The 13,114-nt window shown below is 39.9% G+C and overlaps 1 protein-coding gene across 12 annotated transcripts in view; it reads left to right on the top strand.

Moving 5' to 3' along the window:
- Nucleotides 1–13,114, top strand: part of BICD1 (BICD cargo adaptor 1) — a 303,349-nt gene that overhangs the window by 134,213 nt on the left and 156,022 nt on the right. For all 12 annotated transcript variants that reach the window (XM_044990237.1, XM_044990185.1, XM_044990269.1 and 9 more), the window contains exon 2: nt 11,685–11,897. In XM_044990237.1, coding sequence (XP_044846172.1) covers nt 11,685–11,897 — 213 coding nt within the window. The remainder of the gene's footprint in view (nt 1–11,684; nt 11,898–13,114) is intronic.

Genomic DNA, 13,114 nt, shown 5'->3' with positions numbered 1-13,114 from the left:
ACCCAGTCAATGACAAATTCTAAGAGAGCTTAACACTTGATCCTAAGCTATTTAGCAGTGTCACTTTATGATAAGATATATCAAGAAAAGTATGTTGTTAATATACAAAAATAATCTTGGGTCATGTTGGTAATGTATGGAAAAATATACATCTTTCCAGGGCTAGCAGCTATAGTTTGAAAAGACAAGCAGCTGGATTGCTGCTAGTATGTTACACAATTGTGTTTTGATGGCTACTCTATAGATTTAAAGATCCACCATTCTTTATTTTTTATAATGTGACATGATGAGATAATGAGCTAACACCACCAAAGTAATTCTGGTAGGTTGTTGTTTGTTGTTTGTATTATAGTAGTGCCTAGAGACTCCTGTCAGGATTGGAGCCCCGTTGTGATACGTACTGTACAGACAGAATAAGACAATCCTTGCAAAGAAACTTTACAGTCTAAATAGGCAAGGCAGACAAAAGGTGCAGCATAAAACTAAAGTGATTAAAATGAGGTTGGCAAAGGTCGTTAGTTCTCGGATTCCCTTCCCCCCCCCCGCATTTTTAAACCGTATAATACATTTAGTGGGGTAAGGAAGAAAGGTAGGAGGTTATTTGATTAGCAGCAAAGACAAAGGAATGGACAGGGAATATAGAAGAGAAGGGATGTAAGGAGGTAGAGGCAGGATCTCCCCCACAGAATCTAAGAGTTGCTACAAACCTCACCATTCCAAGTGCAAGGCATACTTCTTTGACCTTGACTTTGCTAATACAAACACACAGTACAGTGTGCATATAATATATATGCTTTAAAATATTCCACACATTTCTCCCACAGAGAGAGGAAGGCAGAAAGAAAGAACTACATGTGATAGACTTGGGGGTCAGGGGAGAAGGAAAGTAGATGCTTGTAGGTAGATATTTGAAGTGGACATTCAAGCTCCTCCCACAAAATAAGCACTGTCCACATTAAATCACCAAAACGAGATTATGCATATATTCAGAATATGATCATGCATGCTGCTTGGCTCCACTGCGCTCCTTGAACTTCTCTCCTTGATAGATAGGTCTTCGGTATGCACATGGGCTCTGCTAGGTTCTTGGGGTTGGTTCCTTTGTAAGTGGGGCGGGCGGGGGGAATGTAATGGTGGTATCTCTCAAATGCTACCAACTTGTGGCACCAAAATGAGACATCATTCACAGTGAATTGTGCAGCTCTGTGATCCTGCCTCTGCTTTCCTACATGAGCAATGAAATAATTTAATTGTCAACATTAGTTAACTATCATCATTGGGCATCTTTAGTTAGCACCTCCCTGACATGACCAGCACAGTTCACTCCCCTCAGAGCTATTGTTCCAGGTTCTGTGCCGATACAGCTCTGCATCAATAACCTCATATAGGTGAACTGTGTATTCTTCACAACTACAATAGCCCAGCATTTAAAAAAAATAGTACAATCAGAGAGGTGCCAGTATGGTATTGTGACCGAAAGCACCCTACACGCTATTGTAAGAAGTTGTGCTCAAAATATGCCTTGTGAGGTATCATTTTAAAAACTAACCACATATTAATAATCAATATTCTTGTGGAATGTATGTATGAAATGTCTATTAAGAGTTATGAACATAAGCTGAAATTATGATTACCATGTGTTAACAAGATAAGTCGGGGGGGGTGCAAACGGTTTTCTCAAAGATTAAGAACGAGCTGATGCCTCTAGCCAGGTGTCATCAAAGTTAATTGGCAATCACCTGTCAAGTGGCCATTCATTGGCAAGGAAGGGGGGCAGAAACATATCAATTTACATTTTAGCAAACAACAACATGGAACTTCTTTCACCACAAAACTCCATGTCTCCTTCCTCACAGCTGGAAGGAACTTTATCTAGGGGTAACCCTAAGGAAAATGCATTTCAAAGGGGGATTGGATTGTAAAAGTAGGGGCAAAAACACCACAGATTATCTCTCTCTCTTTTGCCTAAGAAGACAAAGGAACCAGTCCTTTGAGTTTGTGATGAGATCCTGACCTGATAATTTGGCCAGCCCTATTGCTGTGAACCTATGGTAAGGTTTTTACCTAGAACCAAGTCTAGCTTGTCAAGTTTTAGCTACTAGAAAGTGTTTTATCTTTATTTCTCTTGTAACCATTTCTGACTTTAATACCTTATAGCTGTGCTAACTTAAAATCTCTTTGTAGTTAAACTTGTTTTATTTTTAATGCAAACTAATCCAGTGTTTTATATAAACTGAACTGTTAACTTCAATTAAAGTAGCAAACTGTTGAATATTGACCCTTAACAGGGGCAATGGACTTTTACGGTCTGAATTGTGCAGGAGAAGGCTGGAAAATGCAGAACACATGTTTTTGGGAAGATTAAGGACTGGGAGTGTGTTGTGGTCACCTTTTAAGTAGTAACCAAGGCTAGTCAAAGCTAGACTATGACTCGCATATTGTTGACAGGCTGCTAGGATCAGAGCTGCTGGATCACAGCTGCAGCTATATACACACACTCAGGGTGTGACCTGCATACTTTTTGGCTGTTTGAGAGGCCCTGGTTGGGACCTACAACAGCAAAGCATTATGAGGCACCCAGGGTTGTGGGGCAGGTGGTGAGAGAGGCCCTCATTGCTCTGGATTGCATCCCCGAATGTCACAGGCATATTGGTGCATGCTAGCTGTTTCTGAGCCTTCGTGGTACTTGATGCACTTTGGGAAGGCATCCAGCTATTACGGTGATAATGGCTGTATAAAAACCTCAATAGAATAGCGGTAACAAGTACGACAGGAGGTTGGGAAGGATGGACAAAGCATGGAGGGCAGGAGTCCTGTGACTGGAGGTGGAGGGATTGAAAAGGAAAGAAGTCAGAGCAAACAGTAAATCATATACGACTAGATGATTAAGTATTCACCAGCTAGGAGCATCATATTGATGCTTTAATTTGGGAGTTCTCTTGTCCTTTGCACAACCCTATGCAGATCCTGACCCTTCCTCCTCTCCCCTGTTTCCTGCTTTGTGCTGGAATTGTGGAATTTACTAGCATATAATGTATTCCTACTTAAATTGAGTTAGCTGTTTAAACAGGTGATTGTTTTAACAAGTTCTGTGCTGTTACATTATATGTACGGGGAAACTGCATTAAATATCAGTCATACAGATAGGCTCATCATTTGCCCATTTGTGGCAGAAGTCAAGTCGTGCTTTACGCTAAACTTTATTGCTACATAATCACAGGTTGTAACGGTAAATTTCTGCAGAACTCTTCTTCCAAATTTCAGCCCTGAGAGTGAACTAATAAAAATAAAACAGAAACTCAGAGGGACTTCCCACAGCATCTTCTATTACATACTACTGTTTTTATCTGATCTTTTGCATATGTGGTACTTTCTATCCTTGAATTAACTCTGAGATTTTTTTAGAAGTACTGAACATGATTTTCATTTTCCAATGATGGTTTTTGTCTCTGAATAGGCGTTGTCTTTCTGACTGTTACCTGGTTATGTCATAATATTCACAACTGTGGAATTGTTTGGATCAATCCTATTTTTCTTCCACTCCTTCAGGAGCATATGTCCACCTCCTTCCCTGCATTCTTGCATGCCAATTATATTCCACACATAAAGATTCTAAGATCTATGATGAATGACCTTGTGTTCATTTTTATTTCTAACTCATCTATCACAGTCTCCCTGGCCTATACATGTCCATTAACACAATCCCTTATAATGCACTGATATGAACTTCTGTCATTGCTGAATTCTCATTATTCAGAGTGTTCAGAATCCATTTGGAATAAAAATCACACTATATACTGTTATGAGGTTTCAAAGTCTCAGGGCAAATGCTCATTGTTTAATGACATCATACTGTACAGTTTTTGTGAACAACTCAAAAGGAAAATATACTCCTCTCCTCTCCCCCCCCCCCCCCAAAATTAATCACCAACTGCCTCCTTGGGCAAATACCTGAGGTAAAAGATGGGCTCTGCACTGTTAACTAAAGGTTTGATTCCAGGCTCAATTTAATAATCAAAGATTAATCAGGATGATACAAAAAGGCAAATACCTTATCAACATGGGGAAGTGGTTTTGCACCCTGACGCATTCCAACTATCTTGCAGAAATTCCCCCTTTATATAATCATACTTCTTTACAAAAAAGACTCAGAAAATTTCATTCTCATGACCTATTGACTTGTGGGATTCCTTTCATGGCATCTCAACTTATATAATTGTGATAAGCTAAAGACATCTATCAACAAGTCCTTATCTCACAAATTACTGAAGACATCTGTAACAACAAGTGTTCACTTTCTTGGTTTTCTGGACATATTTCTAAAGATCAGAGGGTCACAGCAAGACGACATGCACAATCCGCCATTTGACAACACACAGAGATTTAGCCTGAATATGAAGGATTATAGTTATAAAGCATTATGGGACTTTGGTTTATCTACAAAGGATCGTGGGGGTCTGGTTCATCTGCTAACAGCATCATGCCTTGGTGATCTCACATTTGACCTCTGTCAGACCAGTCGGGGAGGTCTTCCACTGAAAATGTGGCATTCGGGCTTCAGAACTTTAAATCTAACTTGAGCGTCACACCCAATTTAAACTGTCGTGGCACTACACAAGGAGGCCAGTGGTTTCTGACAGGACTCAAGCCATACAGGGCTTTATATAGCAATGTTAGTGTCTTGAATTGGATCAGGAAGCCAACACAATTGTCAGAAAACTCATGCAATATGTTTCCTGTAACTAAAAGCCAGCTGTGGGCCAGCAGTATCTTTAGAGTAACTTTCTAGGGTAGTCACAACTAGAATGACTCTCAGTAATCTAATCAATCAAAAAACTATGCAAAAGAATAAATGGACACAAATCTGACATCAGGAATCATAACATTAAAAAAACAGTAGAAGAACTAGTATCAGAGGGGTAGCCGTGTTAGTCTGGTTCTGTAGAAGCAGCAAAGAATCCTGTGGCACCTTATAGACTAACAGACGTTTTGCAGCATGAGCTTTCGTGGGTGAATACCCACTTCTTTGGAAGAAGTGGGTATTCACCCACGAAAGCTCATGCTCCAAAACGTCTGTTAGTCTATAAGGTGCCACAGGATTCTTTGCTGCTTCAGTAGGAGAACACTTCAACCTCTCTGGTCACTCAGTAACAGACTTAAAGGTGGCAATTTTGCAACAGAAAAGCTTCAAAAACAGACTCAATGAGAAACTGCTGAACTTGAATTAATATGCAAACTAGATACCATTAATTTAGGCTTGAATAGAGACTGGGAATGACTGAGTCATTACACAGATTGAATCTATTTCCCCATGTTAAGTATCCTGACACCTTCTTGTCAACTGTCTGAAATGGCCCATCTTGATTATCACTACAAAAGTTTTTCTTTTCTTGCTGATAATGGCTCATCTTAATTAATTAGCCTCTTAGAATTGATATGGCTACTTCCACCTTTTCATGTTCTGTATGTATATACATCTCCTTACTATATGTTCCATTCTATACGTCTGAAGAAGTGGGCTGTAGCCACGAAAGCTTATGCTCAAATAAATTTGTTAGTCTATAAGGTGCCACAAGTATTCATATTCTTTTTATATCAAGCCTGTTTCAAGTTTTGTTAACCTGAACTGATTCAAAAGCAGCAAACTTTTCCTCTTAAAGGGATAGTGCTGGCGAAATAAACAACCAGCTTATTGGAACCTCTACTGCAAGGTTACATGGTCATATAAGGAATTACTGTTTTCTACACACATGCCTTAGGCTCTGATCTTGAAAATATTAATGCATGTGCATAACTTTAAACATGTGAATAGTCCCATTGAAGCCTACTTCTCTTTGAAAAATTTAACCATTCTACATGCAAATTGTTCTAATCGAAGTTTAAAATGCACAAGGAGGACAACCGCTTGCGTACACTTTGACAAAAGGATACTTTTTGATATTCTTTCCTTTGATGTGTGGGTTTGCATAATTTCCAACCATGCTAAGAGGAATTATGCACAAAAAATAAAAAAGGTGGGGGTGGGCTTGGGGAATAAATTGACAGCCATTTGTGGAGTAGTTTAATGGCTTAGCATAAAATATTTTTACAGACTACGTGTACAAATTAGAATTCACAAGAAAAAATACTGAATTCTTTATTTCTCTCTCACTATAGGTATGCCTACAGTAGGGGTGTGGTTCCCCTGCTTATATACACATAGTCGCTCTGGCTCTCATCAAGCTGCTGCAACTATGAATAGCAACATAGCCACAGAAGGATGGGTAGTGGCAGCAGAGGCACGGCTGAGCCATGCCAAGTATCTATCCACTGGTTTCAGGTTTGTACTGGGCCTGGAGCACCATATCTCTGCCACCACTACCCATGCTACTGCGGTGACACTGCTCCAGCTAGTATATGTGTACATAAGCAGGGGAATCACTCCCCTTTGAGTTGTAAAATGTACATAAAAACTCATCAGCTCAGTTGCACCCTCATGCTGGATACCTCTATTATATTTGGACATTTCCTAGTTGTGAAATATCCATTTTTGTGAGAGGTAGGAAGGTAGGCGATGGGGTGAAGTGATGACAAAAAGCTTAAAGCTCTTATAGTGTGAGAACTAGTTTATAGGATGTGATGTATGGTACAGCTTTGAAGATGATTGGTAGAAGTCCAGTTATTAATGAACAGTATAATTCATAATTTGCTGTTAGTGGTTTTGTAAAAAGTGATTCTGGATAAATGATTTACCAGCACAGTAAAAGATCAAGTAAATAGCTGGTTCTATCACTGAACAGCTAATCTTGTCTAATAATCACTGATGAACCTATCTTCTGTGAATTTATCTAATTCTTTTTTGAACCCAGTTATACTTTTGGCCTTCAGAACATCCCCTGGCAATGAGTTCCACAGGTTGACTGTGCATTATGTGAAGAAATACTTCCTTATGTATGTTTTAAACTTGATGCCTATTAATTTCCCTGCATGATCCCTGGTTCTTATGTTACGTGAAGGGGTAAATAACACTTCCTTATTCACTTTCTCCACACCATTTGTGATTTTTATAGACCTCTATCATATCCCCCTCATATGGAAGCTGTTCCATACCCTTCATCATTTTTGTTGCCTTTCTCTGCATTTTTTCCAATTCTAATGTATCTTTTTTGAGATGGGAGAATCAGAACTACATACATTATTCAATGTGTGGGTGTATCACTGATTTATATAGTGGCATTAAGATATTTTCTGTTGTATTATCTATCCCTTTCCTAATGGTTCTTAACATTGTGTTTAGCTTTTTGGATGGCTGCTGTACATTAAGCAGATGTTTTCAGAGAACTGTCCACAATGACTCCAAGATCTTTCTTGAATGATAACAGCTAATTTAGAACCCATCATTTTGTATGTATAGGTGTGATTGTGTTTTCCAGTGTTCCTCACTTTGCATTTATCAACACTGAATTTCATCTGTCACTGTTTTCCAGTCACCCAAAATCACTTTGTAACTCTTTGCGTCTGCCTGGGACTTAACTATCTTGAGTAATGTTGTACCATCTGCACACTTCCCAACTCACTGTTCACCCCTTTTTCCAGATCATTTATATGCAAGTTGAATAGCACTGGCCCTAGTACAGATCCTTGTGGGATTCTGCTGTTTACCTCTCTCCACTGAAAATTGACCATTTATTCCTACATGCTGTTCCTTATCTTTTAACCAGTTACTGATCAATGAGAGGACCTTCCCTCTTATCCCATGACTGGTTACTTTGCTTAAAAGCCTTTAGTGAGGGACCTTGTCAAAGGCTTTCTGAAAGTCCAAGTATGCTATATCCACTGGATCTCCCTTGTCCACATGTCTGTTGACCCCATCAAAGAATTCTAATAGAGTGGTGAGGCATGATTTCTCTTTTCAAAAGCCATATTGACTCTTTGCCAACATATTGTACTCATCTATGTGCCTGATAATTCTGTTCTTTACTATAGTTTCAACAAATTTGCCTGGTACTGAAGTTAGGCTTATTGGCCTATAATTGCTAGGATTGCCTCTGGAGCCCTTTTAAAAAAAAAATCAGCGTTACATTAGCTATCCTCCAGTCATCTGGTACAGAGGCTGATTTAATGGATAGGTTACATACCACAGCTAGTAGTTCTGCAATTTCATATTTGAGTTTCTTCAGAACTCTTGGGTGCATACCATCTGGTCCTTGTGATTTATTACCATTTAATTTATCAGTTTGTTTCAAAATCTCCTCTACTGACAACTCAATCTGGGACAGTTCCTCAGGTCTGTCACCTAAAAAGAATGGCTGAGATGTAATCTCCTTTTTATCTTCTGCAGTGAAGACTGATGCAACGAATTTATTTAGGTTCTCCACAATGGCCTTATCTTCCTTGAGTGCTCCTTTAACATCTTGATTGTCCAGTGGCCCCACCGATTGTTTGGCAGGTTTCTTTTTTCTGATGTTCTTAAAGATTTTGCTGTTAGTTTTTGTTTCTTTTGCTAGTTGTTCTTCAAATTCTTTTTTTTTTTTTGGCTTGTCTAATTATACTTTTATGCTTGACTTGCCAGAGTTTGTTCCTTTCTGTTTTTTCCTCAGTCAGAGTTGACTTCCACTTTTTAAAAGATGTGCTTTTTGTCTCTAGCTTTCATCACCACAGTATCTGTGTCCCTTCGATAGACAGGCACTTTATTGCTTAGGCCTTTAATCATTAATAGTGAGCCACTGAATGCACCTTTTATTTCATAAGCTGTACTTTATCAGCAGTGTTCCTAACTCACTGTTATATTAACAGGTGTAGTGATGGAATCACAATTAACAGTTTCATTATTTTAAATCGAACCTCTTGTTTAAAATAACCCATCCAGCAAGTTGCTGACTCCTGCTGTTTCAGAACTTGCAGCCTTTTGAAGAGACAGCTGGATTAATATATTATTGAATATATTTAGAATCCTTTAATGCTGATTTCACAATACCCTTGAAGTAAACCACACTTACAAAGTACAAAGGTATGAACAGTTTTGCGATGAAATTCTCAAGGGTTCTTTCAACTGCGATGCCAGTAAAATGTTGCATGTGTTCTGAGAAGGCTATAAATGGAAGGCAATGGATTTAATTTGGCAATGGATTTAATTTGGCATGACATTTCTGTTAATGAGAAGGTAAAGGAGAGTATTGTTTACAAAAATAACTCTCTAGTATACTTTGGGTTTGGGGGATCAGGCTGAGAATGGAGCTATGAGTACAGCAGAAATTAAATTTTTGGGAGGGTCTTCATTAGAGGAAGAGATGCTTCCGCAACCTTTGTCAGCCCTGAAATGGGAAGACTATCACCATCTTCAAGCAAGAATAATTTTTCAGGTTAAGAAATGTGTGAGAGCTTTAGCTACTATTAAGATAGTGGCTCTTTATACTTGGTTACTTCCATTGGTTTTGAGTAAATTATCCATGGTTTTGACTAACAGTAATTAAAATGAAGTGGCAGATGTTTCTTCGCTATGTGCCTTTTTATCTGTCTTATCGAGCTAAATTATGCTGCTGATCTCTACTGGGCCTGCTGTAGTACCGAACTAGAGCTGTCTAAAGCAGCCATCTCTCTCATTAACCACTGGGAAATGCTATGCAGGAAAGGGGATCACTCAAGCCAGCAGCAGGGAAAGAATAACTGGCAAATATCTGTTCCTTTAGAAATTTCTTTTCATCCCTAAATAATAATAATACTACTCTCTTCATGAGAGGCATAGGGGATAGAAAAGAAGGGATTGGAGCAGGGAAACGGGGAGGACGAGGCTAAAAGAAAGCAAATAAAAATGGTAATGCTGTCAAACTCTCTCTGATTTATTTTTTTAAGAGTTTAAAAGCAGCATCTCTATTTGCTGTACAGTAATATAGATGGTCATTGCCTATGTAGCCTTCTCAACTTCCTTGTGAATTATGATGAGCCTTCACACGTTGTCTTTGCGCCCCTGACTGCCTGAAGTTGGGTCACATCATAAGGCACTGTTGAAAATGGAAGACAATGTGGAGAGCGCTACTAGCCATGTCCACTCTTTTAAAAAACCTATTTAATATAAATTAGAGAAAAAGAGCACTTGCAGATATTAATCACCTAGTTCAGTGATGGCCAAATGGCTACCGATGGCGTAAGCCCTATGGGCCGGGACTGTCTTTTTTGTTCTGCACCTAGCAATATACGGGGTCCTGGTCCATGAACAGGTCTCCTAGGTGCTATGGTAATACAAATAAGAGAGAATTTCTCAGCAAGCCAGTGCACCATCTAGATCTCAGAGGAGACTACCTGGAAGAAGATGAAATATTGCACGGTGGTACCTGTGTGTTGTTCTGGGCTACATCTATGTTACAGATGACAACAGCTTCAATGTGTTTTATTTCATGCAAATTAAGTGGGGTGCTCTGTGACATTACGCCCCATATTCATCATAGAAATATTGTTATGGCGTGAATATGGCATAACTAAGATATGTTTTATGCAAGATGGGTCATGTGAGGTATCGTTGAAAAGGTGGTGATCTACTGAATGTGTTTATCCTATTTGCATGCATGTATCATTTCTGTATCTGAGGTTAGGAATATTGACTTTGTAACAATTACAACTGTGTGTGTACTTGGGAGAATGCCTACTGTCTGGTGGGCATTCCTCCATCAGCCTGAATGAACCATTTAAGAAGAAAAAATAGAACTTTGGAGATACTAATCTCACACCATCCTGAGGAGCTTCCTGGGATGTTGCTTTTGATACTGCAGGGTCGTCTGATGATGTCACCTGATACAGAGTACCATCTTGGACGCTGCTTGTATTTTTCCTCTGGAAACAAAAGGTTCTTGCCTTTATGTAAATTCTATTTAAGGCTGGGGAGTAAGGCAAACAGGACTCATCTCCATTGCCTCCCAGTCAAAGAAGGAAGATGGCTAAAAACACCTGAAGGGAAAGGCAGGGGTTGAGTCCAGGCTGAGACGGGTCCAGTCTGTAAAGAAAAATAACTGGAACTCTAAGCTACAGAAATTTCTGCAACTTGCCTAAAACAACATTTAGGGTGAGAAATTACATTTTGTAACCTGTTTCTTGGGTGTATTAAGCTTCGTTTGCGTGTTTTATTTTATTTGCTCAATAATCTGCTTTGTTCTTTTTTAATCACTTAAAATTTACTTTTTGTAATTAATTAATTTTCTTGTTTATTTAAAAACCCAGTTTGTGCCATTCATACTGGGGGGGGGGGCGCAAATTTTTATGAGCTTGCACTGTGCCGGTCTTTCTATATAGTTCAAGACAATATTTTGGTTTTATGCCCCCAAAGGAGGTATACCCCACGTGAGTGCTGGGCAGTCCCCAAGCTGATTCCTCTCACACGGAGCTGATCTCAGTGTCTGTGTCCATTTGCAGCTGGGTGTGTCCCTGCCTGTGTATGCGTGCTGGAGAAGGCTTGAGGGCCTGGCACAGCTAGGACAGGGTGAGGAAACCCAGGCTGGTGGAGGGGGCAGAACCAGTGGGACCCCAGCACATCAGGTGGCATCCCGGACAGGGGGCTCAACCTGTCACACCCTCATCTCTTGGAAAGCTGCTGATACAATGTTTAGTTGGTCATAGCGTGGAGGCCCCAGATGTGGTCCATTCCCCATGGCAGGATAGAGTTGCTCTCTACAGTGAATAGATTTTTAAGGGCTCCCATTATTTTACTCTTGCAGGCATTTGGACAATCATTCTCAATCCACCGCAAAGTGGCCGAAGATGGTGAAACACGTGAAGAGACTCTCCTGCAGGAGTCTGCATCAAAGGAAGCTTATTACCTAGGGAAGATTTTGGAGATGCAAAATGAGCTGAAACAGAGCAGGGCAGTGGTCACCAAGGTTCAAGCAGAGAATGAGAGGCTCACTGCTATCGTCCATGACCTGAAAGAGGTAAATTGATGAGGGTGAGGGAGGAGGGTGGGGGATGGGACTAAGAATGGGTTTTCTTTGAGTTTGATAAATGGTATGGCTCTGAGTCACAAAAATAGCATTGTATCTATAAATACGGGAGTATCCTGCTGTAATCAGTCCCAGGGACACCACAACCCAGTTTGTGTGTGTGGGGGGGGACTTTTAACAAGAAAAAAGTCACTGTTTGAAAAGCTGCATTTGAAGTAAAACCAGGTCAGCAATTCATAATTTTAAAAGCACAGCAGGGTTTTCATCTTGCTGTTCAGGGTCTGCAGAAAGACGCACTTCTCATAAATACCTGTTTTTTGCATTCTTTTCTGTTCAGATGATTTTCTCTCTTCCTCTCACTTTCTGTTTTCTCACTTAAATTATTTTGGGTTGGCTATTTTGGTGGGAGGGATAGCTCAGTGGTTTGAGCGTTGGCCTGCTAAATCTAGGGTTGTGAGTTCAATCCTTGAGGGGGCTAATTAGGGCTCTGGGGCAAAAATCTGTCTGGGGATTGGTCCTGCTTTGAGCAGGGGGCTGGACTAGATGACCTCCAGAGGTCCCTTCCAACCCTGATATTCTATGATCCTACACCTAGCCATACTTTCACTTCTTTCCTGTTTACTGTACAGGGTTCATGAGTTTGTTCATGTTTTGAAGGTTGGGATTAGGGAGGAAACAAACTGGCTAGCTAAGGTTACAGACTCCAGTGAATACATGTCTCCAGATTTCCTAATCTTACCATTTTCTTAATAGAATAATGACACACTGAATGAAGTGTAATAATTGGAGGTAACTACACATCTCAGGTGCTTGTAGGCCTTTGGCCTGAGGAAGGCACATCTCACATCAACTTCATATCTAGAAGTGTCCTGTTGCTTACATAGCTCATTGCTTCTCTCTTTCCAGGCATGTACATCTCATTGAGATTAATATCATAGGTCCTATGTGTCAATAGGGAGTCAAGAACTGAGGTGCTGTTCTACTTTAAGTGGCTCTGGACTTTGTCCCGTGTTCCACTACTGATACTAAGGCTTTGTCTACACTTGCAAGTGAAAACACAATTTTTGTCATTCAGAGGTGTTAAAAAAAAAAAAAAAAAAAAAAAAAAAAAGCACACCCCCCAAGAGACAAAGTTTTGCTGATGACAAGCGCCTGTGTGAACAGTGCTTTGTTGGCAGACATGCTTTTCTGCCAACAACACTAACGCT

This window comes from Mauremys mutica, chromosome 1 (genome assembly GCF_020497125.1).
Source record: "Mauremys mutica isolate MM-2020 ecotype Southern chromosome 1, ASM2049712v1, whole genome shotgun sequence".
In the NCBI taxonomy this organism is placed as follows: Eukaryota; Metazoa; Chordata; order Testudines; family Geoemydidae; genus Mauremys; species Mauremys mutica.
This window is presented reverse-complemented; position numbering and strand designations above follow the sequence as displayed.